General features: G+C 32.3%; 2 protein-coding genes across 2 annotated transcripts; one reads left to right on the top strand and one right to left on the bottom strand.

The window, feature by feature from the left end:
- The first annotated feature begins 2765 nt into the window (after positions 1 to 2765).
- Positions 2766 to 4224, top strand: LOC127082561 (uncharacterized). Its single transcript, XM_051022798.1, has one exon. The coding sequence runs from the start codon at positions 3120 to 3122 to the stop codon at positions 3906 to 3908; it is 789 nt and encodes a 262-aa protein (XP_050878755.1). The 5' UTR covers positions 2766 to 3119; the 3' UTR covers positions 3909 to 4224.
- Positions 4225 to 21562: 17338 nt separating this feature from the next.
- Positions 21563 to 24966, bottom strand: LOC127082555 (uncharacterized). Its single transcript, XM_051022792.1, has 2 exons — positions 24333 to 24966; positions 21563 to 21977 (listed from the first exon to the last, which is right to left on the bottom strand). Exons 1-2 carry the CDS (start codon positions 24645 to 24647, stop codon positions 21795 to 21797), a joined length of 498 nt encoding a protein of 165 aa, XP_050878749.1. The 5' UTR covers positions 24648 to 24966; the 3' UTR covers positions 21563 to 21794.
- Between the last annotated feature and the right edge of the window lie 2261 nt (positions 24967 to 27227).

Below are 27227 nucleotides of genomic sequence, written 5' to 3'. Positions count from 1 at the left end.
ACCAAAGGCTGCACAAAAACTATCGAACGCCTCATTGCAAAATTCAAGGTCATTGTCGGTTCTCAACCTCTTGACCTTGCTGCCAGTCTGATTTTTTCCCAGAGTCTTCCAACTTTTGAAGTTCACAAAAGTTTCATCCTTAATCTTCTGGATGAACACTCATAATTTTCTGTAATAATCATCAACTATAGATAGAAAATACATTTCTCCTGAATGTGATTGACACCTCTCGGGCCCCCAAAGATCAACTTGAATGTAATCAAGGGATCCATGTGTTCTTTGTTTGCCTTTATTGAACTTCACTCTGCAAGATTTTCCAAGTACACAGGGTTCACAAAACTTCAACTTTTCGAATTTGTTTCCACCAAGTAAATTTTGTTTCCCCAATTTGATTAGACCCCTTTCACTAACATGGCCCAATCTCATGTACCAAATTTATGTCTTCAACAAAGGTTTCGTGGATGCAACATCTGCAGAACCACTGAAAACTTCATCCTCAAGGGTATACAAGTCTTGTTTCTTCATGCTTCTTAAGACTTCCTTCGACCCCTTCATGACTTCTAGGATATTTTTCTCTCCTGGGAAAACATATCCTTTCTTGTCGAATTCACCAAGAGAAATCAAATGTCTCTTCAAATCAGGTACATACCTAACTTCAATCACCAACCTTATTGACTTATCATGGAGCTTGAATTTCACAGATCCAACACCTGCAATCTTGCAAGCTTTATTGTTTTCAAGCAATACATATCCACCATCTTGATCACATAGTTCCTTGAACAAGTCTTAATTTGGAGTCATGTGCCGAGTGCAACATGAATCCATAATCCACTCTTTACTTTAGTCGCCGCTTGAAACCACAAGAATATCATATGAGTAGAAATCATCTTGAACAATGGATGTGTTGCCATTATCCATACCTCCATGATCTTTGAGGTGTTCAGGGCATGCTTTTCTTGTATGACCCTCCTTTTTACAATGATAATGTCGAATACCAGATGCATCACCACTGTAAGACTTCTACTGACTTTTATTCTTCTTCTTATCGAACTTGTCATCTCTCTTTGTGAATTTCGCCTTAACGGACATACCTTCACCAATCGAAGATGATTTGTGCTCCTTTCGATCGTTCAAATCATTAGAGTACAAGGCCGATTAAACTTATTTAAAGGTTAGATACTCTCTTCCATACAAGAGAGTTTCTTTGAAGTGAGCATGTGTTATAGGTAAAGCACACAACATTAACAGTGCTTGATCTTCTTCCTTGATTTTTACATCAATATTTTCAAGATCAAGAATCAACTTGTTGAACACCTCCAACTACTCAGTCATAACTTTGTCTTCACTCATCTTGAATGAATACAGAGCTTGCTTCAGGTAAAGGCGATTGACCAATGATTCGGTCATGTACAAACTTTTGAGTTTCTCCCAAAGACCCGACGCTATTGTCTCCTTCGAAACTTGTCGAATAACCTTATCACCAAGACTCAATAAGATGGCGTTGTGGGCTTTCTCTACCATAACCGTTTTTTCTTTATCCTTTAACGCAACGTCCATGATTACGGCTCCCTTCAACCCTTTTAAACAACCTTGTTGAACCAGTATGGCTTTCATCTTCAAGCGCTACAGACCGAAATCGTTCACTCCAATGAACTTTTCAATCTCATACTTTGTTGACGACATCTTCTCCATGCTCACTGCACCAATTTGCTGTGAAAACGATGCCGAAATAACAAAGTATAATTGGTTTCTTGATCGGTAAGAAACTCACAAGAATAGAAAATAAGAAAATAAGAACACAATGAAATTGATTATAAACTGCTAATATTTACTTTCTCTTTGAAACAAGATTACAAGTGTTACAGAATAGCAAATAACATCTCTCACCTTAATTAGGAGTTGCATTATGCAATGATGAGAGACTAGTATGTTATTTATAAAAAAAAAACTAACACACTAACCTAATATGATTTTACACACAAATCCATTACACAAGCTAACTTAAAGAACAAACTAACTTAAACAATTGGGCATAACAAGCAAGCCTAATTCGACATGCTAACAATCCTAGCATATTTCGACTACAACATGTGAACAAACTTCGACGACATATGGTAAGGTCCTATCAAATTGTTAAACCAAGAAGCTACCCTTCGATCATACAAGAGTTCGATCCAATATCTCACATTAGTAATTTGGTTAATAAGTTATAAGTAAAATAAGTGGTTAATAACATTTATCTTTTTTGTTAATACAATAATAAAATTGATTAATCACAAATTTTATATTTATATTACAAAAATAATTCATTTAAAAAAATTCATAAATATTATTATTTATTTAAAATTAAAAAAAATACAATACGATGAATGTTGTGTGGTATAAAAATTGATGTATACAAATGGTGTAAAAGTTGTTACCGGTTAACGTGACAAATAAGAAATTGTTAAAATTTATAGATTAAAAATCTAAGTTAAAAAATAATAATCTCATCTATTTTTAATGGAAAAATATTAGAAATAGATCAAGAACAAATTTAAAATAAAGGGAATAATTTTGAGAATAAAAAGAAAACTACAATTAAGTCATTTATTTAAGAGTGTGTTATAAAATGGTAGGATAATTAAATTGTTTACTCTGACCTCTACCGACTTTGATCAATTATTCTCGCAAATATTAAAGAAGTACTACTAGTTTTCACTTTCCAAAATGCAACCTGGTTAAGAATCCATATTAGCTTAAATACTTGTCTATATTATTAAGATTAAAATTTAGTTATTCTTCTCTAATTTTATGCTATGTTAGAGTATTTAATGTTTACTACTTGTCCATATTAGTACTTGTATGACTATAGTACTATTTGAGATCTTACAATAAATGGCTTCCTTCCATCCATTGACCTGTGCAACTAGCTCTTTTTTCTAACTACCATTTGTTGCCTTTTATACCTCTTCTCTCATTTCCTCTTCTTGTTCATCTTGTCACAACTACGAGAATCTATAGTAGAAAACAACCTTTTCCATGACACGCCAACCAAATTTTCACAACCTATGATGTTTGTGTTTTCAATAGAAACAAAAACATAGTACATAGTTTCACCAACACAGTGTAAAGCCAAAATGGGTTGTTGTGCTAGTAGTAACAGATCTTCATTGTCAAAAACAAAAAGCAATGATTTTCAGCTATCAAGATCTAGCATTTCTCAGGTGAAAGGTTCAGAAAACAGAGCACCTCCTCCTATTCCCTTGGAAGAAGAAACCGTGAAGGAAGTGTTGTCGGAAACATCCAAATGGAAGAGATATGAAGGTGAAAAGCCAAAATGTTTTGAAAGATTCGATAGAGAGAACAAGGTTGAGAAACCGTTCTACAAAGTAGATGAGATCTCTGAATTCTCTGAGGTTTGTAGCTTAGGCGAAAGTGTATCTACAATCACTGATAGGAGAGAAGAGGAAGAAGAATTTCGCCAACGGGTCATTGGATCTCCCGCTAAAACACGCAAAAATCGTTCCTTTTCCGGTGAGAGAAGAGAATGGACGGCAGGGAAGTCGCCGGCGAGAAGGTCGGAGTTGTCGCCAGCAAAAACAAATGTTGGGTCGGCAAGGAGAGATCAAATTGGAAATGGGGGAATGAAGAATCACCTTCACCGGAGAGACGCCGGAGAAAACTCCGGCCGACGATCTAGATCACCAGCCACCCGCACTGACAATGGATCAACGAGATCCGTTGCGGGTCGAAGCTTATCCGCAAGAAGAACTAACCAATCGCCGGCTAAGGCGAGAACCGCCTCGCCGGTGAATGGTAGCCGGAAAATGGAGAATTCAACAATGGAGAATAATAAATGGCCATCAACCGGAAATGAGTCACTCGAAAATCCACTTGTATCATTGGAATGCTTCATCTTTCTCTAGTGATATTTCTGCACAAATATCAATTGAACTTATTTAACTGAATGGACTATCATAATTGCTAGTTACTAATATGAATTAGTATGAATCAGTAGTAAAAGTTCTTGAATTATGTACTTTGTTTAGTTGATTATTAGTAATTAATAGTGATATAGTATGAGATTTAATCAGAGTTGAATTCAAAGGTCAATTTTAGCGACTAAGTTATAGTAAGGTAGAGAAAGATGGGGTGGTTTGTACTTTGTAGTACCAATTTCGAAACATAAAAATTTGGATACTGTAATACGTAAATGCAATGTGGTGAAAATTGATGTTTGCAGTGTTTGTATCTTTTTCTTCTCTGCGAGTGGATTTCTGCTACTGCACCGATTTGGCTGGTTAGGAAAGATTGCGTCTCTGCCATTCACGATTCAGTCTGTACAAAATTATTCACCTAAGGTACTGTGATAGCGAAAGATTCAAGATGAGATTAGATGATGAGAATGTGGACAAATTATAATTATTTATTGTTTTGGTACGAATCATAAAGTAAATTTTGTACTATGAAATAGGTTGCGCAATGCTTTTTAAGTTCCAACTGCTAACAGCTCATAAAATTGGTTGAATTGAATAAAATGATAGATCAATTTAACCCTCTAAAATAATTTGGCAATGGAGCAGGTGTCAAAGTTTGGAAAGATTGGTTACCAGGTAATCTCACATACAAGTTGCACACTATTCTTTCGCCTCGTATGATTTGGAGTGGATCAATACATGTATCTTTATGATGTCATCGGCTTATAAATTGATGTCTAATTTTGTTGAAGATAGGTTGGATATTGTGTTGGATCGAGTATGGCGCCTCAATGATTCCGAGAGAATATATGATTTATTTTGATTTTGTATCACGGAAGATTGCTTACGAATCATATTAAGAATAAAGTCCTCTTAGACAATCTTCGGTGGAGGCATTGTGAAGACAAGATCGAGGATGTTCTTCATGTCATGCGCGATTGCCCTTTGACCAAAGAGTTTTGACATTCTTTTGTTTTCTTGAGGATGCATGAAGTTTTCTACATAACAAATTTTAAAGAATGGATTTGCCTCAACATTTTACAGGATTGTAGAGGTAACAAGGGAAGTACTTGGCTGAAGTTATGGGCTATTAGCTACCTCTTTCTTTAGAGACGGAGGAATATGGTATTGCATAATGATACTTTCAAAAAACTACAACGACCTTACCATGAGATCTTAAAGTGGATGAAAGATTATCAATTAACTCAAAACAACAACTCATTTCATCAAAGTAGGTGATTTGTGCAAGTTGTGATCACATGGAAAGTTCAAGTGGTGGATTTGTTTGAACATTGATTGTGCCAGCAAATGATATAATCAAGTAGGGTGTGGCGGGTTACGTGGATTTTCCTAAAATCATGGAAGATGTAATGCTCACCTTGTTAAGGTTTGGGATGTTAGGGGTTACGTCTTGCGCAAACTCGTGAGTGTCATATCCCAATTTTGTCCTACCATTTATTCACTTTCTAACTTGTTGCATAACAAAACACTAGTTACATTCATGTTTCATCTGCATTCACACTTATCTTCATGATAAGTCATTTGGAATATGGCCATGGGGATTACATGTTCATACCCCATGCACAACCTTATGATCTCATTTCATCTCAGGGTTACATTTGCTCTCATATTTTAAACATAGTTCATCATGTATTATCATTCATATTAGTCCATTATTGTATTCACGGTTACATGTCTTTAATGAAGGGAAAACTTATGATTACTTCTCCATTATATAGATGGGGAGGCCATTTAAAATATTAGAATATGTTTCATCCTTTATAAAATAGTCTTTTTATAATAAGAAAGTTTAATTCACTCGTATACCCATACATTTTTATTGCATTATCTTGACACAAATAGAACAGAAGAATATACTAAAAAATAAGTTTTTTATCGCATTATGTTTAAATAGATACAAAAGAGTTTTTTTTTTATATTTTTAATAATAAGACAAAAATAAAAAATAAAAAAGAGATCGTCCAAGTTTGTCAGAGGTCCCCACACATGCCCCATTTCATTCTCATCATGATCACATTGGTGCATCATGCCACACAAGGCTTCCTCTTCATTATCATCACCATCATCTGACATAGCTCCATCCCGAGGCACCACCTTCATTTTCATGATATTACCACACCCTGCATACAACCATAAGCATACATGAGCAATATACATAGGTTCTAAAAGAAAATCAAATAAGACAACTCAAAAGCTTCATTCAACACCATTTATCAAGCTACTGATACATACATACATATACACTAAGTCATCAACCAGACACGGGAAAACCATCATCAATATTCACAAACAACATACCATTCATTGCACAATACATCATACATCAAAAATTAAAATCAAAGTAAAACAATTGAAGCAAGCAGTGGCATATACGTGAATTTATCATCTTCATCAAGCATCATACCATTAGCATATCATACACATACATCAAGACTAATTAATTAAACAAAACAAAAATCAAGCAAAACAAATTTAAGTGAGCAAACTGCAAACGCGTGAAATTTTGCATCCCTCCATCGTCATGTCATCAGTTAACATAACATACATATCAAACTAACACAAAATTCATCCAATAAGCACAAATTGCAACAAACTTCCTCTAATCAAATCAATCTCAACCTTCCAACTGATTAGCACATGGATCACTAATTTTTCTTCCTTCCAAAACTCCCAAACAAATTCTCATTTTCCCTCAATCATTCATCTCACTCACACTATAAAGCAAGCTCTCATTGCACTCTCAAAGACACGAAATATCACCCTAAATCTCTGTTGAAACTCCCGGCCAAATACTCACCAAATGCTCCTTGCTATAACCTGATTAAACTTCTCGTTAAAGTTTAACATAGGCTGAGCTAAACCACATCCTCACTCGCCGAAGAAAAATAAGTAGAAGAAAGGGATAGGAGAAGGAGGTCACAAGAAAATAATCACAGAAGCATAAGAAAGGGGGGGGGGAATTTGAAACTCACTTGAGGTACATTTTCTCGCCAAAATTATAAAGCTTCGGCGAGGTCTTCTACATTATACTTTGCTTCGTTTTGTTGCTTCGTTGTAATGCTGTTGTAATACTCTGAATTGCATTGATTGTTCGTTATTTTAAGATTTGGGGGAGATTTTGTTAGTTAGGGTTTAATTTGGGATTAACTAGATCTGTGGATTTGTCAAATTTTTTAGTTAAATTGAAGCTAGAATTGTGTTTAGAATCAAATTTCATGTTAGGTTTGTTTTGGAATTTTTGGTGTTTGAGTGTTTCTGGGGAATTATGGGTTTTGCCCTGATGAACACGAAGAGTGTTCATCAAATTTTCATCAGGGCCACTGTGGGAACCATCTCCTAGATCCACTTTGGTGGTTTATTTTTAGTGTTTGTTGGTTTGTGTGGCTAGGGAAGAGAGAGAGAGAGAGAGAGAGAGAGAGAGAGAGAGAGAGAGAGAGAGAGAGAGAGAGAGAGAGAGAGAGAGAGAGAGAGAGAGAGAGAGAGAGAGAGAGAGAGAGAGAGAGAGAGAATAAGGGGGGTCTAAGACAGAGAGGGAGAGGGAGAGAGAGAGAGAGAGAGAGAGAGAGAGAGAGAGAGAGAGAGAGAGAGAAGAGAAGGGGGGTCTAAGACAGGGAGGGAGAGATAGATAGATAGATAGATAGAGAGAGAGAGAGAGAGAGAGAGAGGGGGGGACGAAGGGACTTAACCTCCACACCATACTCTTCACTCTTTTTACTATTCATGCATCCATCCATTTGTGATACGTGTGATCATATGTGGCGGATCTATGGCCACTTGATGAGTTGACTAACCAATTTGTTGACTAGTCCCATGTAGCGTTCCTTCTATGCTACCACTTGCTTAGCCTTTACCTTCCCTTTGAGACCATACAAACTTTGGCTAGAAGAGAGAAGAAGGCTTGTATTGCCGTCGCTGAAGGATTAATGCTCCTGTTCAAGAGCCTACTATCCAATCATGACCTTCAATTCCTATTCCCAATCCCGTGATTTACAGTCTTCCATCTGGTTTCACTCCTCCGTCTGAGGGAACTCATGTGCCTTAACTTGTTCATGCTTCTAGGGTCACTTATGGATTTGTTGCACAAAGGTTGTTTATTTTCAATCAAATCCCGACTCTCACACTGATGAAGAGATCCAAAATGAGTACGAAATGCATAATTATCAAAGGGTTACTCCAGTGGTCAATCTCGTTGCTATTCATGATTTCGAGGCTATGCAAATGTGTCGCGCCTTGGCAGAAAAAATGAAATTCATTGAGGGGCATAATTCAACCAACTTGAGTGCTTTGGAAATGTGTCTAGTGTCTAATGTGTTGCTTTAGCTAAAGTTCAAAGTGCCAGAGTTTGAGAAGTACAAGGGCCTCAATTGTCCAAATATCCACCAGAAGATGTATTGCAGAAAGATGAGTGCATATACCAAGTATGATAAATTCATGATTCATTATTTTCAAGATAGCCTAATTGGACGTCTGCAGAATGGTACATGCAGTTGGAGCGGTGCAACATAGGTACCTGGGCTGAGTTGGATGATGGATTTGCAAAACCGTACAAATACGGCATGGATATGGCTCCAAATCGTACCCAACTCCAGAATATGTCCCAGAAAGGAAATGAATCCTTTAAGGAATATGCATAATGTTGGAGAGAACTGGCTACAAGAGTTCACCCATCGCTAGTGGACCAAGAGTTGATTGACCTATTCATGGATACTTTTCAGGGTTAGTACTATGAAAGGTTGATTAGTAGTGTGTCTACATGTTTCTCTGACATGGTAATTATTGGTGAAAGGGTGGAGGAAGGTTTGAAAATTGGTAAGATTCAAGGAGGCTCCAATAGCTAGGATGGAGTAAAGAAACCCTTTAACGGGTATAAAAAGAATGAATATGAGGAAAATTCCATCTTCTCTCACAAAGGGAAAGCAAAACAAAGGGCACTTGTCCTAATGCCTTACTTTCCATACTTGTATATAACAAGTGCACAATACCCTACCATGCCTTATCCACAAGCTGTTTGGGCTTCGTTTCCATCTCAAGTGTCGTATTCACATCAAGCTCTTCAACAATATCAGCCACAAGCTCCGCAACCATATCGACCACGAGCTCCTCAACCGTATCAGCCACTGGCCCCTCAGTAATCTCAATAGCCAACACCTCAGCAGTAATAGTAGGATCAGAAACATAATTATAATCATAACCAGACAGATCCCCGAAGGCCACCTTAGTTTGATCCAATTCCGAAGACGTACGCTAAATTTCTCCCTCAGTTGGTTAAGAGATCTCTAGTGTTCCCTCAGAAGCTTAAGAAATTGGTGATGTTCCCACCTAACTTCAAGCACAATGGTATATGTGAGTACCATGATGGATCACCAGGGCATACCACGGAGGACTGCAAAGCCTTCAAGTACCGGGTACAACAGTTGATTGATCAGAAGGTATTTTCATTTGCGAACGTTCCAAATGTGGTGGACAATACCCTGCCGGGGTAAATGTGAAGACTTCAAGAAGAAAATCCAATGGACCAGACATGATAGCTCATCCTCAAAGCAGATTATTAGGCCACTTTGTCATTTGCATTTTATAGTTTGCCTATTTGCTAAGTGTTTGTTTTCTTTTAAAAATTGTAAATATTAATGGTAATAGTAATGAAATAGGCATGCATTGTTTTGAATATATCCTTTCGTGTTCACTCGTTTTTCCATTTTTATCACACAAAAATATATTTCTCGCATATTCCCTTTTCTTTATCAAAACAGTTGTTTTTAACAAAGATTAGAGGGAGAATGATGAATACCCAAAATTGCTGACAAGTATGCTTTCGAATAAAGCTATGTTGATGATGTAATACATTATTTCATTTCGGATACAAATGAGATGTCAAGAAGATAATCCTTTGTCAACCCCTTTGAATCTAGAAGTTGGTGTTTCTTTATGAACGAAAAACCCTTAATCTGAACAAGAGGTAGGATAACTTTTAGTTAATTTGACTATGCATTCAAATCTCAAGAGAGACATTTTGAATACCTAAGAGGTTTAACCACATGTTTTCTTCACACACATCAAATAAGTGTCGAAGCAGTCACAAAAATCCAAAAATATGGTGGTTGTTCTCCAATAACCAATGCCATGAAATTCATATTCAGTAGAAAAATAAAAAGAAAAAATCTCGTTAAGTCAAACACCAAAAAGGTGACTTAGGCAAAAATTAGGGCCTCCCGATGGACTGAGAGTTCAAAAGGAACAGTCCAAGAAAAAGTTAGGGGAAAGAAGAAAAAAGGAGAAAATAAATGAAGATGAAAACAAGTGATTATCATATCAAGAACCAAAGGATCACCAGAGTTCCTGATAGAATCTTGTGATTACCAAACAAGACAGGTCACTGCCACCTCACATGAATCACTATCATTATTTCTCAAGCCATCATGTTCACACCTTCAAACTTTCTTGGAAGTTGAATGCGTGTATCAATTTAACTGAATTTAGGACTGGAGATCATCAAGAAGAAGGGGTGGGTTAAAATTAGGTTTTGAGCCTCACATCCTTTTGTTTAAAAGCCGTGAACCAAGCCACATTACAACCCTCAAAATACATAATTGAATCAAGGTAACTTTTGAAATCATACTCAGCAAGGTTGCATTAACCTGACTCCTAAGTATTTATTAATTATTTGTATTGGTATCACATTTCATTATCTTTCTCACTCTGAATAAACCAGTGATCCTTTCATTATATATCACCTTCATTTCCATAATGATTTATTTAAAAAAAATTCATGAGCATTACATTAAAAATCACCTTTTTTATGAAGAAATTTTATCGGCAAATCCGCACTTAACATCAAGGAAATTCTTCCAAATAACAGTCTGCTTGGTGCAAACCGTTTCAAGATTCAGTGAATCTAGGGAAATCACTTCGATACACATCAGATCTCTCTAAGGCTCATACTGCGGCAAGCCACTTCCAAGATAAATTGAAGCCCACCACATAGAAATTCAGTCAATCTGGGGTAATCCATCTTACGTTCATATTTTGGAAAACAACTGTCAAATTCCTCTTCAAGAGAAGTTTTTTCCGAAGACTCAGCAAACTGGGGCACGATAAGTTCACAAAGTGTGAAGCATCTCAAACGATCATCTTGATCTGATCAAGTCAGAAATCTCTATTCTTACAGAGATAAGAATCCCCACTGAAGCCACCAGGCGGCAGAGCAGAAATCATAGTTTTGAAAACCATTTTCATGGTGTCAAAACTATTCAAGACAAGGTGTCGAGGAATCAGAGCTTGCCGTACACAAAATGCATAAACCAGTAAGTTCATGCATTCATTTTTCTTCTTGCATATCATGTACAAAATAGATCATGCATAAATCTCAGTCGGATTCAACAACCTCTCAGGGAGGTTCAGTGTAATCCTCAACAGAATGAAGATTCAAAAGGTGTTCTCAAGAGTAGAACAATTCTTTTTGATAGTACAAGTTGCTTTCAGAAGACCATAATTGCTAGCGATGGTTCTCAAGACGAGTTTTATTCCCCAACAAAGTGATTGATGTTCCCCAAGTGAAGTCTTATGTCAATAGATGTCCCCCCACGGAATTTCCTCTTGATTTTTCTCCAGCAAAACTTCATGAACTCAATAGACGAGTTTCATACCAGCAAGATTCCTTAGAAAGGTATCCCCATCAACTTTATCCTTAGCATGTTTTTTCGAAGTATTTATCCATGATGGATATCTCTTCACAAGTTAACAACCTCCCTAGTCAGTCTAATGGATAAAGAAAAGCTTTATTGAATGATCCTCATTACATATCCAGCGAGTCTCATATATTCCCCAACAAGTCACATCTCCAAAAACCACCACCCTCTACCTCCCTTAACTTCTATTAAAACCACCAGATCTTGCAACTTCAACATCTCCCACTGCCCACCTATTTTCGATTACAACTACACAACTCACAAACCCTCACATCAACATACACACGAACCTATAATATCCACCATTTTTATTTTAAGTTCCATCACCGTAAAATTCTCCCTCGCTGCCATATAAATATTAAATGGCAACACCAAAATGCACAACACAATAATGACAACAAGACAAAAATAAAAATCGAAAAAGAGAAAGAGGAAAGACTTTCGAATTGCTGCTGCAAGAGCTTCAAATGATCATCTCGGTTATGTTCCGACCATCTCTATTGGGATTGCGCAGCTCCCGCTGTTGAAGCAAATCTGATCGTCACACTTGTTGATTCAATTTCTTTTGTTTTCATTCGATAACTTTTATTTTCATATTGTTTCTTGATTCTTTGTTTTGCTCATAAAAACATTTATGGATACTATGTGAGTTGTTTTTGTTTTCTTTTCCATTTTGCTTGAGCCTTGTTTGAGAGAGGAGAGAAAAACTTGTTCCTCTTCCTATTCGATCATGAAAGTAGGGAGAGTAACATTTGTTTTCTCTAAAAACATTTGAAGCTTTGTTTTTTGAAAAGTATAGGAGAAAGATGTTTTTACGAGATGAGAGAAGTACATTTTCATTATTTTGTTTTGCATCTTTTACTACATCTTAGAAAGAGAAGATGAACATGTTGAATATCAGATTTATTGTTGCTACTGTTTCATTGCGTTTATTTTTGTTTATATTATTTTTAGTGCATATTTTTATTATATATGTTAGTGTTTGCGATGAAATAACAACTAATGACTTTGGTTTAGTGATAAGGGTTGTGGCTTGCCATTCCCGAATCAGGGGTTCGATCCAGGCGCCCACATGCTTGCATTTGTTTTCAAAATTTTATTGCTTTTTTTCTTTTTTTCCATTATATAAAATATTGTAATCACTTGTTGCCACTCCTCCTCGCCATAGAACCATGAGAGGAATGGTTGAAGCTTCACGCCTCCCTCCGTCATGTCCTAGGTTCAATCACTTGCTGCCACTCTTCCTCACTATATTTTCCATTTTATTTTTCCGTTTTTTCAATGACTCATGTTTATTTTCCATATTTTCTTTAACCATCCAAAAGACTTTTTCTTTCTGATTTTTTGATACATACTTCTTATTTTTGATATTATCTTTACAATTTAAGTTTTGTTTATATTTTTCCAATTATTTTCCCCTGATTACGGCCATTGCAAAAGTCCACCGTGAACGTTTTAAAAAATGTGATACTTGTTGGATTTTTGCTTGGTGTCTTTGATTTCCTTTCATGGTTAAACATCAAACTTTGATCTATGGATCTGACACCATCCATGTTGTTATTCCTCCGATTATTTTATCGATATATTGATGGTATTTCATCGTGTTTTGAGTCGTCGCATACAACATTTCCATTATTGTTAATATGCGCAAACCAGCTTTGAGCACATTATCTAGGGTTTTACTTGCTCCTTTCCGTTCCATTTTGCCTTGTACGTCCTTGAGTTATGTGATTTTGATTCGCATCCTCGCATCCCGATTTTAATCTGTGCACCATTTGATTTTACTTCTTTCGACTTAATTTTTGAACATGTTCTAAATATACCTTATGTGTTGCTATCTTCTTCACATATTTTACTCTTAGGCCTTCTTACAATTAGATTATCCTCTTGCACCTACACTTGTTTATCATTGGTTGTTGATTGGGCTCAATTTAATCGTTTCATTATCATGAATCCCCATTTGACAAAACGTACCCCCATTCCCATGACGTGTAATAATTTTACCGCTTTTATTTCTTTGTTGCTTGATTGTTTAGCTAGTTCTAATACAAGAATAAAATCAACCATTTCTTAAAAAAGATAAAAAATAAAGACTCGATCCAACGTTAAGTATTTTCTTAATAACTAAATCATATCCATTCCAAATCTTACAATCCATTTCATTCAAATATTTCGCAACCATTCATCAAATACTTGATCCAACGTCAATCCACTTTTACAATAAAACTCAAAAAATACTTTATGCATATTCAACACTTTTTAATAAAGATGGAAACGGAACGGAGTGGATACCACGAACTCCTGAGACTAAGATTCGAGATGGATATTTCGTCCATCTTAGCTTCGCCATTATTCAAAACTGTCAATGCGTATTCTCTAAACCTTTTCTCAATCAAATCTCAAAAATACCTAAAAATATCAAACACATTTGCAAATAAGATGGAAACGGAACATGGTGGATACCATGCACTCCTGAGGCTAGGATTCGAGATGGATATCTCACCAATCTAAGTTCTCTGCATTAATCAAAACAAATCAAACCAATCAAACTCTTTTCTCGCTGTTGTGAGATGGATACTTAAACCCTTTTGTAAATGAAAGGTACTCTGTCTTGATGATGCAAAACAATGTTTTGTCCACTTGAACGTGTGAGTAAGTTTACGACGTTGCCCACGAATGTTGATATGTAAATCCATTTGGACGTGATGCAAAATGTCCCATTCTCCACTTGTTTTGGGTAGTCCAACAATATTTTCGTCGATTGACACAAAGTAGCTTTCGCTAAAATCTACCAACAAACAAACATTTTCTGTCCAGAACCACGTAAGCCTTGAGTTCTCCGTTGCATCTGGAGATACGTAGGAGCATGATTTATAAATCTTGTCAGGTCCGTTAATAAAAAACTTAGGTTTAGTCATCTTCGTTAAAAAATCCAAAAAACATTTTCTCTTTTCTTTTGTTCCTATTCTTCTTTCCCTTCTAATAACTCAAGAAGCCTAATATTTCTAAGCTAACACTAACGCGCACAACTAGCCTGATGGTTCTCGTTGGGTACAACAGACATGTGGGGTGCTAATACCTTCCCCTTGCATAATCGACTCCCAAATCCTAATTTGGTTACGACAAACAATATCATTGTATTTCTTTCTTGGGTTTTATCGATTTTCCCCTTTCCTTTTTAGGAATAAATAAAGTTCGGCGGCGGATCTATTTAGTCCATCATTGCGAGCATGCGATTGTGCTTCGCTAAATCGTGTTCTCATTTTTTGAGGTGCGACACATACCATAAATGTTTTCTTCATGTTTCATTATGAAGAATTAATATTCATGAGTTGATGTATTCATCATTTCCCTTCTTATCTTGATTGTTCCTTCATGGGTAACTAGAAGGATATACCAAAAAAAAATTGTAGTATCGCAGTGAGAGACACACAAAAACTCATCAATAATAATAGAAATAGTGATGATGGTGTTACATTTCAAACCGCACTGCACTTTTCTCTTTATTATTTGCTCAAATCATCTTCCTGTTTGTTTACCACAACACCATTAACTTGATGTGTGAGAAGAAAAATATCATTCTTTAGAGATTTTCAAATATCAAAATTCATCCCCTTTATAAAGATTCTCATATCCTCTTTTCATAAATCATACAATTCTCTATTGAAGTCATTCCTTCCTCATGGGAAGATTAGTCTTAAAACACGAGTTAGGCTCTGAAGACATTTGTTGAACAAGTGACTCCTAACATAAGAGTGTGGGTGAATTATGTTATTTAGAAATTGAGATTATTTTAAAAAAGTATTTCTGAAAAAAAAGTTTGTATTGGTTCAACAGAGCTTATGTGGAGCAGAAGAATAAGAATAATAATAAGAAAATAAAATTAAATGACATAAGTTAAATAGATAGAGTTAGAGAGAGTGCACCACAAATTTATATAGGTTCAACCTATCATGCTTACTCTTGTCCCCAAGAATTTCCTCATGAGAGTTAAACTAAAAATGAGTCTTGAGCATTAAAGAAATACCCTGAGACCTTTTAAAATAATAAGAGATTTTATAAAGGTTGATTTCCAAATTAAAAGGTGTTTTTAATAGGTTGGACTCACAAATAAAAATAGAGATTTTAACCGACTCATCTCAATAACCAAATAGGAATATGGCTCAAGAGAATCACACACTTTAACAATAATAAATGTAGCATCCCCTAGTACAATCAAACTCTTACAAAAGTATATTCCATCATCTTGGGTCTAAGGCAACTTTGGTGAATAATAAAAAAATAGAGAAGAAGATAGTAGAAAATAGTATATCTATTATCTATTATAATATATTAAATCTGAAGCACGCACTATCATGTTGACACTTTAATATAATTTGTGTCACATCATCATTTTTCATATGTGGCATCTTCCAAATTTCATCTTCACTTCTCAAAAGATACAATCACATAACGTTATAGGTCACGGATTCAAGTCCCGACAAATACAAAAAATATATTAATTTAACAATTTCTTTTTAACTTCAATTTTATTTTCTATTATATATTCTTCATATCATGTTTTACAAATAAATTAAAGACAAATAACAATGTCCTTGCATTTGTCACATATAAAGATATAAATTTGTCAAAATTAATTTAAAGTTTATGCAACTTTTTTCTTTTATTGATTGTAGAGAGTATAATAAAAATTTATGTAGTAATGTCTAAAATAAGAACTCTGATATTTCAACTAATAATTTAATAAGTGTCAATTATAATTTATAATAAATTATCAGTAATATAAAATTATCGATCATATTTTAAAAAAAAAATAATTCTTAACATATTTACAATTTAATAAAAAAAACAAATAAAATATAATTTATAACCGCGCATCGCGCGGGTCTTATCTAGTTATAGTTTAAATTTTGAAATATGGTGTAAAAAAAGAATGAGGAGAATCCCTCAATTTATAGGAAAAGAAATAGCTCAAAAAGAGAAAGATACATGGGTTTTTAAATGATTTAATTGATTAACCCTAGTTGTTAATCAATTAGATAAGCTACAAATGGAAGTTTTGAAAATGATGTCACTAATTAATTAGAAGTCTCCTTAAATATTTGGAATATGTTACAAAAGAGTTAATCGATTAGCCCTAATGTATTAATCGAGTAACTAGTGTAAAAATTAGTCATAATTGTTTAAGCAAGACAATAATCACTTAGGTATGTGCATAAAAATATCTCAGGTGTAAAGAGACAGGCTTCAAACAATTTTTAGTTATGTGTGTGAGAGAGAGAGAGTTACTCTTACACCTTAACATTTATTTAATCACTCATACATAGGACTATAAGAGCTTTCACACTTCCTCTTTTTCATAATCTTGAAGCTTTCAGATCTCTTTCTTGATTCATCATTAATTTAACACTTCAGGTTGAACTTGACTTTTTTAATAATGAGAGTTGATATAAATTCTTTGATAGACACTATTGTTAGAGATTGTTGGATCAAATATCACCAATGATTTTATTGAACGCTATTTAACATTAGGTACTGTCATGATCAAAACCACTAAGGTCGTCTAATGGTTATAGACAGATGTATCTACAACCATATAGTCTATATAAGATCCATAAAGCTTCGAATTTCGAGAATGACCTTCTTCAATACAAACATATGTTATGGTTTCGAATCATGCATAAATAAGCACATTAACTGAACGATATAAGAGATATTTGGCCGTATTAATGTCAAATATTGTAATGCTTAAGCAAAACTTTAATATTAAGTTAAGTTATGATATGGGTTACCTGAAGAATCACAAAGTTTTGCTTTCATGTCCACCGATGTAGGCGAAAGTTTGCGAGAAGACATGTTCGCACACTTAATAATTTCTTTTGAATATTTATTTTGTGAGAGAAAAATATTTATTTTGTGAGAGAAAAATACCTCTTGAGTTCTTGTAATAGATATACCTAGAAAATAATTGATACGGCCTCAATTCTTCATTGAAAATGAAAATTCAAAACAAAGTTTTAATATAATGGATTGAAGAAAAACATCAAAAGAAGCAATAATAATGTTTTCATCCATATAAAGAAGAATATAAGTTGTATCATTTCCATGATGATAAATAAATAAATATTGATCACTAATATTATAAGAGAAACCCATTGTGTCGATACAGTCCATAAATCGTTGGAATTATATGCGAGGTGATTGTTTTAGTCCATAAAGAAATTTATTGGGAAATCATACATAGTTATAGGGTGTTGAAAATTCTAATGAGATTGGTAGGTAAATGAGAAATATAATAGGGTGCACAGGTATAAAAGTTGAAGAATAGTGAGGCATAAAAATTTCATGTTATGTTTGGATGGTCATTTAAGGAGAATGACATGAATTTGGTGGTGAAGTTGTTTGGTTCATGGGGGAAATTTTTTGAGCAATGGATTGATTTTAGATAATGGAAGATGTAAGTGTTGCTAAAAAAATTCGTTGATGATGATTGGGTTTTAGGGGACACGTGAGGTGTGCTTTGGGCCGCTGGAATTTTACTTTGTTTAGGGGTGGGAGGTGTTGTTTGGGTCTTATGTGTAGGTGTTGTTTGGGTTGGTTCATTTGTGTAGTGACGATTTGTGAGATGATGGAAGAAAATGTGTCATTTTGTAATCTAAAATATTATAGCTAAGTTGTAAGAGCATTTAAATTAGGAAACATAGTATTTTTCGACTCCATAATTGAAACCACTATGATTTGATTTGATAGATATCCCAAGAATAAGTATGGTGTTGATTGAGCTTGGAATTTATTTCAAAAAAATATATGGGATGAGAGGATAACAAAGACACCCAAAAACTTTATAATAAAAATATGAAGAATTTTTTTGGTAGATAATTTTAGTTGGTGTTTGGAGGAAATACTTTTTATTCAGGAAGATGTTGTGTGTGTAAGTTGTTATTTCTAGTGCATGATGCAAAAAAAAAATGGTAATAGAGAGGTTGTGCATGAAGGATTCTAATGATGTTATTTATGGTTTAAAATTTTCTTTCTACTTTTTCATTTGGAGGAGATGTGTGAGGATAAATAAAATATAAAGGACATTCCATTCCATTTAAGTCACACAATTTATGAAAAAGATTATTGTCGTACTCTTTTTCATTGTCACGATAAAAAAAATCTCTCTTTCAAATTATTTTTAATTTGAGTTTTAAATTTAAGAAAAATTGGATGTACTTCAGATATATTTTTAAAAGGAAAGTCCATTGTTATGGGAAGAGAGCTTAAGATTTGAATCTGTTTATTGTTATGTGAGATGGGGCTCCAGTAGCCCTGTACCATTGATCGTTTGGAGGAGATAGAAAATGTATGAATAACAACTTGAATTGAGATAGGATTTCAGAATTATTCATTCTGTTAGATGAATTCAAACTAAATATTTTACTCTTGTTTTGAATTGTTTAGGTTTAGCCCACTTTACTCATTAAAAAAATTAGTATTCAAACTCTTTCATAATATTGAATGAGATTAATTAATATGAACTTTTAGAATAAAAAATTTACAATGTCGATTCATCACCATCATTCGCTTGCATTATTTTATAGATTTTAAAAATAAAAGTCAAATTTATCCCAATATCCAACCGTTATAATCAACTGACCGTGTAAAATGTTTTTACACTATCAGTATATTTCAATTAAATTCATATTGAATTATAACTTGTTGTGATACCTTTTTAAGAGATTGATTACTATGCACTGTCAGTATAAAAAGATTTACACTGTCGATTCATCACCATCATCCGTTTGCATTACTTTATAGGTTTTAAAAATAAAAGTCAAACTTATTTTAATATCCAACATTTAGGATTAACTGACGGTGTAAAATCTCTTTACACTGTTAGTGTATTTCAATTAAATCCCCTTTTTAATCTTAACTTATAGTTGTCGTTGAATTAATTGTTTTTATTTTAATTTTAACGTTTGCTTTATATGAATTGGATAGCTTAATATATTTAGTAGTCTCTTTAGTCTTAAGACTGAATTTTCTCTGCTTTTACTATTTTAAAATATATCAATGTAACTTGAGAGTTTGTATGGAGTTTTTAAAATATGAAAGCTAACAATTTGAAAAAGAAAAGAAAAATAAATCACTTTAAAGTATGTTGTAATCCACATTTAGTGTTGGGTCAACCCTTAACACCAAATAGCTCTGAAAATTTTCAAGCACATTTAATTATGTATTTTTTACATGTTATTATTTAATATCTACATATTAATATCGTTATATTTATATATATATATATATATATATATATATATATATATATATATATATATATATATATATATATATATATATATATATATATATATACTCATCCTTGTACTCAACGATACTTTCTTTAAGGACCCCTATATATCATTTTAGGACGATATAGCAACATTCCACCTTATGAATCAAGAGTTGTTTGCCTCGTAATCAAACATTTAATTTCTTTTTTTAGGTTAAGACGTCTGTTTACTCTTTGGTTCAAAGTTCACTCTCCCTTTGTGGGTTCCCTTAAGGGACGAAGACATGTACAAATAAGTGTGTGTTAGTATTCTCACTATCTTTTAATACTTGTTTATGATTAATATTAATTTTTACATTAATACATATATTTTAATTAAAACATGTACATGTTATTTTATATTAAATGCAAGTTTAATTAATCTAAAATAAAGATTACATTATCCATTCAGTAAAAGTTACATAAATTTTAACATCTCTTTAGTATTATTTTTGTAGATCTCTTTAATTATATAATAATAATATTATTATTATATTATATTATATTATATTATATTATATTAAAATTTAAAATTTTAAAATTATAGCAGTATCAATTTTTTATATAAAGTTTAAAATTTGCATATTATCATGAAAATTAAATTTAAAATTGTTAAAATTTTAATTGTTGATAATTTTTCAAAATATAAATATCTTTAAAATTTAATGTGGAAATTTGTCTCAAAATATTATATTTTCACTCTTTTTTAATCTCAAAATAATTATAGCTTTTGAGTATTAATATAATATATATATTCATTATTATATTTCTTTATTAAATTTTAATTTACATATGTTAATTATAATTAAAAAATATATTTTGATAAATAATATTAATTTTATAGTTCAATATAACTATTTTATAGAAAGTTACACAAAACTTAAATGTAATATTTAAATTTAAATAGAAAAAAATATTTATATAAATTGTCCCCTTTATTAAAAAGTTTTGGCTCCATCACTGATACCCTTGATACCATTATGTTGGTGCAAGTTATATTTTTCATCACTTTTAATCTCTCTTTGTTTGGTGGTTTTATGAACTACAAATGCTCTGATTTTCTTATTGCATAGTCAGAATAAGTAGGCACGAGGATGCGAATCCTTAACGAACATATTTCTAATTATTCTTTCTCCTATCTTAGGGCATCTCTAAAAGTATCGCACCGTCAATTTCATATAAAAATGACTTTAAAATATGTGCGTTTGAAGATAGGAACATTTCAATGAATCTTTTCACGGTGATGTAGAAGAACACATAAGAGTGAAAAAAACCGTCCACTAAACTAATTAACCAAACAATATGAAAAGTTAGTTAAATTTCTAATACCCTTTTCATTACTTATTTTGTAAATCCTCTAATCACAATTTTAGATATTAATCTCCTGAAACATTTAAAAAAAAAAGAATTTAACACTATTATAGGTCTAAAATTAGAATCAAACTTAGGATTTTTAATTAAATTGAAAGAAATCTCTGTATATCCAAGTGCTCTTGAATTATCTTATAATTTAATTACAAAGTTAATCTCTTTTTTAATGATTTTTTATTTTTAGAAAATGAAATAACAAGAAGATAACAAAATACTAAGAGAAAGTCTACATACTAATGAAGAGAACAACACTTGTTCGTCCATTGAGAAACACCTAAACTAAATCTTATATACAATCATGATAACATAAGCTTTAAAGAAAACTCATAAACTCATGGATAAAATTTGATGAATGTTACACATAAATTAATATTCATCAACCCTTTCATTCAATATGCAGATTGCACAACATTGTCATGTTCAATTCAGTTCAATTCTTCTCATTCATACTTGATTCATATTAGGCATAACACTAGAAGTGGAACAAGACAATGCTGTATGATGATGATGATGAGAAGGCCATGAAATTCGTTCCGGGCGACACGGTATCGGCGCAGGATGAGCAATGAAAGTAGGAATCTCATCTCCGGGCATTAGAACTGAAACCCAGCTAGTAAAAATACTCATCTGCATAAAAAGATCAATCAAATTCTGGTACTCCATCTAGTTGTTCTGAAATGAAAGTTATTTGATATTGTAGACCAATATAAGAAAGGACATGAAAGTAATTAAATTAAAGTTTAAAATAAAAGATTCAATAGTAGGTATAAGGAATCTTTTCCAAGTGGATCTCACTTGTGAATATTACTATATCAAAGAAATGAAAAATAGAAACATCATATTCATATAATATAATCCAACATTTTCAATCTCTCTTTTCTTTAAGTCTAGTCATGTTAGACAAGGCACCAACATCATCTAACATCAAATCAAATATTTGACTTTTAATGTAGATATATACTATATAGTATTTATATAAAGGACATTAAATATGTTCACTCCACCTACATATAATTTAAACATAAAAATAAGATATGAATCCACATAATATAAAGTAATAAAAGCACAAAAGTTTCCTTTAAATTTTAAACATATTAGCATATATAAAGCATGTATCAAATCATTGAAAATATTTGTTGTACATTTTGAAGATGATATAAGCTTGAAATCACTACCTTCTCAAAATAATGACAAACAATTATATACAACTCATAAGCAAGAGATATCCTGGCGCAGATTCGAACCTACGATATTTTTTTCCCCACCTATAAATGGTGAAATTCGCCCACTAAACTACTTGATAAAAAAAACTAAAACAAAATAAGAATCACATAATGAAGGCCAAATCCAAAAACATATTCTCAATTCCATTAATGTTACAAAAATGCCAAACATCTAAATTATTAAATTCTATATAATTTGATTAGTAGGATTAGCATTCAAAGAATCATTGAACCATTTCTAATACTAGAAGAGAATCATTACTAAATTTGTTAAAGTTGAGTGAAACAATTCAAAAGACAATGTCCCAATCAAATAGTGTCCTCTAGATTGAATAAGTGGGTGGGCCTAATGTGTTCCTCCAAAGAAATAGCACAGTGTAGACATCACAATTGTTGCATGGTACTAGCTCATCATACAATACAATAATGCAACTAATAAATAAACAATAGCCATGAAAATAGGATAAGAAAGAGTATATAATAAGATTAAAACGTTCATGTTCATGTACGGTATCTTATGAGATTTGTGGTGATGTAAGGTAGCACATGAACATGAAGGACAATGTGTGGGTCTAAAAACTCACACAAATAGATGATTAAGTACCATACAAAGACATAAGCTTAGGGACCAAAGTTTTAGCAGAAAATTTTTATAGAGGACCATGTGATCTCTACATAAAAATCAGAAGACAGCATTGTTCAATCATATAGTACTAGTATTTAAACATTCTATGTTTTTAGGAGCACAAGATCTTAAATAGGATCGATCGGTTTGTTAAAGATCGTAAAACTCTGATCATTAACACAACACGTAAGATCTTAGCAAAGGAAAAAATAATAATTTCAGAATATTTACTCACACATACACAAATATGGAAATTATAATTCAAGTCCAAAAAAAGTCAAATATGTTTTTTTTATGATCTTACTTTAAAAAGCTCGATTTTGAACACAATAGCAACAAAAACGATCTTTTTTTAATTGTAGCACTTTCAAGCACCTTTGACGCATAGGATCTTATGATTTTACATCCTGCATTTGATCTTGACTACAAAGGGCCACAATTCAATGGTGACAATAAATATTAAACTCTAATTAACCATAGTATAGGCGACACAATTTTTTATGATTCGATATTTTAGTGCAATTTAATCATGGCAAATATGAGCCTCTCTGGTGCTAAATGTAAATGTAAATGTATGTGAAATTTTTGGTGGGGTTATTTATGATAGATAGATATTTTAAGCTCATTATAACCATAAACATTTTAAAAAGTTGGTCGCATACTAAATTAAGATTTGACAATTGACAAGGTTTTTAACCTCTTTCACCAACCAGTTGGGAATTGTGGAATAATCATGAACATAATCATGACAAAATGAAGAACATCTAAAACATATGAAAGTTTGGGAAATTTAAGAATGAAAGAACATACAACAACCTTAATTGTTAGGCCAACATGAAAAATACCTTATGAAACATCAAAAAAGAAGGGAAAAAAATCAAGAAACAAGATATAACTGTAATGAATGAAGAACAGTGAAAGTTTCTGAACTAAACATGGAAGAGGAATTCATGAAAAAACACAACACAGACCAAAACATGGCAAAAAAAACATTTAATGAGAGTGAGAAATAAAAGCAACCTAGAAACATCAAAACATTTTTGTCAGAAAAATAAATAACCATGAATATTTAGGAAACTGGCATTACAACAATGAAAACACAAAAAGATAATATTTTAAAAAAAAAAAACTCACTTTCGGTGATGGGTGGCTGAGTTTCCTCATCGGAGACTCAACGGCACGACGGCTCCGGCGACGGTTAGGAAACAAAGCTTGTGAAGAAGGTGCAAGAAACCTCTCAAAAATAGCCATGAGTAAGAACATGGAAATAAGAATTGCAGTAGCAACAAAACCAAAAGAGACAGCATTAACCGAACTATCGAAACTATTATTGTTGTTGTTAGTCCAATGTTGTTGTTGTTGATCATCTCTCTGTACATTTAGTGGGGCCCCTATTGGACTCCATCCATTATCAACAACATGCTTCTCTGTTCCTAGTACCATTACCATCACTGTTCCTTTTCTCTTTTTCTCTTTTCCACTTTTACCCTTCTTCTCTTACCATAATAATTCACCTTTGAGCTCAATCACAACAATTAATAACACTACAACAACATCCTCTTCTTCTTGTGAACAAAACAGAACAGAACAACTCTGTTTTGTAAATAAAAACAGAACAACACTTGTTGCAATAAAGTACTATGATATTGTTCAAAAACAGGTTGAGATTTACCACTATTAAAGCTTGTTCAGAGAGAGAGAGAGAGAGAGAAAGAGAGAGAGGATATGGGTTGGAGTGAAAGGTGAAAAAAAAGAGAACTTTGGAATTTGGATAATAGGACCCTCTGTTTGTCCTCTATTTTGAGGAAAACGATAAAAACAGAAAAACAACAGGGGTTGAAATTTTTTTCATCTTTTGCTTTTGCTTTTTGGGATTATTTTTTTTAAATATTTGTTATTATTTTAATCTTGAGTTTGTACTACCTACCTTTGAAGGAAGGGTAAAATAATTTAAGTGTGTTGTAGTACAGTTGAAAAATTGAAAATGAAGTAAACTGTTTGGAGAAAAACAAAAGAAGAGTGACTTTGTTGCTCATTTGGATGTTGGAAATTGGAAAGGGTAGTTTAGTAGCTTATGTTTACCATTTGCATAGCAATATCCTTGAGTATCTCCAAGGTGAGTTGTTTATTTACAAGTTTTGTTAATAGTAGCTACACTTCATATATATATATATATATATATATATATATATATATATATATATATATATTATATATATATATATATATATATATATATATATATATATATATATATATATATATATATATATATATATATATATATATATATATATATATATTAGTATTTGATATGTGTTCATGTTCGACATTAATATTTATTATGGGTCATCCACAAAGCTCAGATGATTCTAACGTAGACATGACAACAATACCCGTACCCGCGGGTATCCACCCGTATCCACCCCAAAGTTGATGGGGGAAAACCCGTTTTGATTGAGTTTGAGTTTTGTCCGATTTTAAAATATGGGGACAAGTCGGATAATGGGGACACTAGTACCCACCCTGAATCCGTCCCCGAACCTGACCCGTTTATTTCATTATATACATTATTATTTATTTTTGATAATTTAGAATATTAAATATGTAGTCAATATTTTGATATTTTAATTTGAATTTATTATTTAAAATATTTGAAATGTATGTATGAAATTATTTTATATTATTTTATTTTATTATTTTTATTGTAACTTTATTTTGGAAAAAATAACTATTTGTATTAAAAAAAATCATTTCACTAAATGAATGGTGGCGGGGGCGGGGATACCCGAACCCGTTTGGGACGAGTTTGGGTTTTGATTCTGCATCCACGTTTGAGTTTGGGGTGGGGAACTGAGGTTGTTTGGGGATTCGGGTTTGGGGAAGGTAAAAACTTTCCCCGACCCGCCCCGTTGTCATGCCTATTCTAGCCTTTAGTTCATTATACATCGTTCAAATCAATCAGACAATCTCTATAGTGATACGTCGCATTCTACGTGAAGCGGTTATAACTGTCTTTGCTATATAAAGAGAGGAGACGTTATTTTACAAGTAACTAGCAAGATACTAGTGCGTCTGCACGAGTAAATTTATTTAATATGGTATAAAATATATTTAGTACACGTGTAAATTTAAAATGAAAAAACGAATTTGGAGAAAAAAATAAAAAATTTACATTTGAAAATAAAGAATTCATCTCTTAATTAAAGACAATTGTTGGTTAAAATAAAATAAATATTGTCCTAATAGTAATCAGTGACCTGAAAAGTTAGTGGTGTGCGTCATTATTGAGTATTATTCATTTTGATACAATATAAAATGTTTTTAGATATACATGTCAATTTATAATGTTTTACTTAATTGTAAAATGAACAATGATCATATAAACTCAATTGTATTAAATAATCATATAAAAAAAAGACCCATGAGATGGAGAAAGAAAAAAAATTCACATTTAAAAATAAAAAATTTGTCTCTCAAATAAAGACAATTGTTAATTAAAATAAAATAGATATTGTGTTGATAGTAACCTGTGAAATAGAAAGTTAATTGTGTGCTTTGTTATTGAGTGTTAACCAATTTGATACCGTATAAAATTTATTTAAATACACATGTCAACTTTAAATGAATTACTTAATTATAAAACGAAAAATAATAATACAAATTATGAATATTATATATATATATATATATATATATATATATATATATATATATATATATATATAATAATTATAAAATAATTATATTTTTATTTTAGATAAATTTTGTATTTTAAAAATTCAATATTTTTTTGTGTTCTTCTTCATTAAATTAAAATGAGGTTCAAATTTTATTTTATTTTCTTAAAAAAATAAAATAGGAAAAAGAAAATGAAGAGAGAAAATTAAAAATGAAAGTGAGAAAGTGTGAGAAAAAGAAATGCAGGAGAAATTTGAAATTTGAATAAAGAAAAGAAAAAAAATTGTGAGAAAGTTAAAAGTAAAAAGTGGAAAATGAATAAGGTGGCAAAAAGAGGTAGTTTCAATT

This window comes from Lathyrus oleraceus, chromosome 1 (assembly GCF_024323335.1).
Source record: "Lathyrus oleraceus cultivar Zhongwan6 chromosome 1, CAAS_Psat_ZW6_1.0, whole genome shotgun sequence".
NCBI classification, from domain to species: domain Eukaryota; kingdom Viridiplantae; phylum Streptophyta; class Magnoliopsida; order Fabales; family Fabaceae; genus Lathyrus; species Lathyrus oleraceus.
This window is presented reverse-complemented; position numbering and strand designations above follow the sequence as displayed.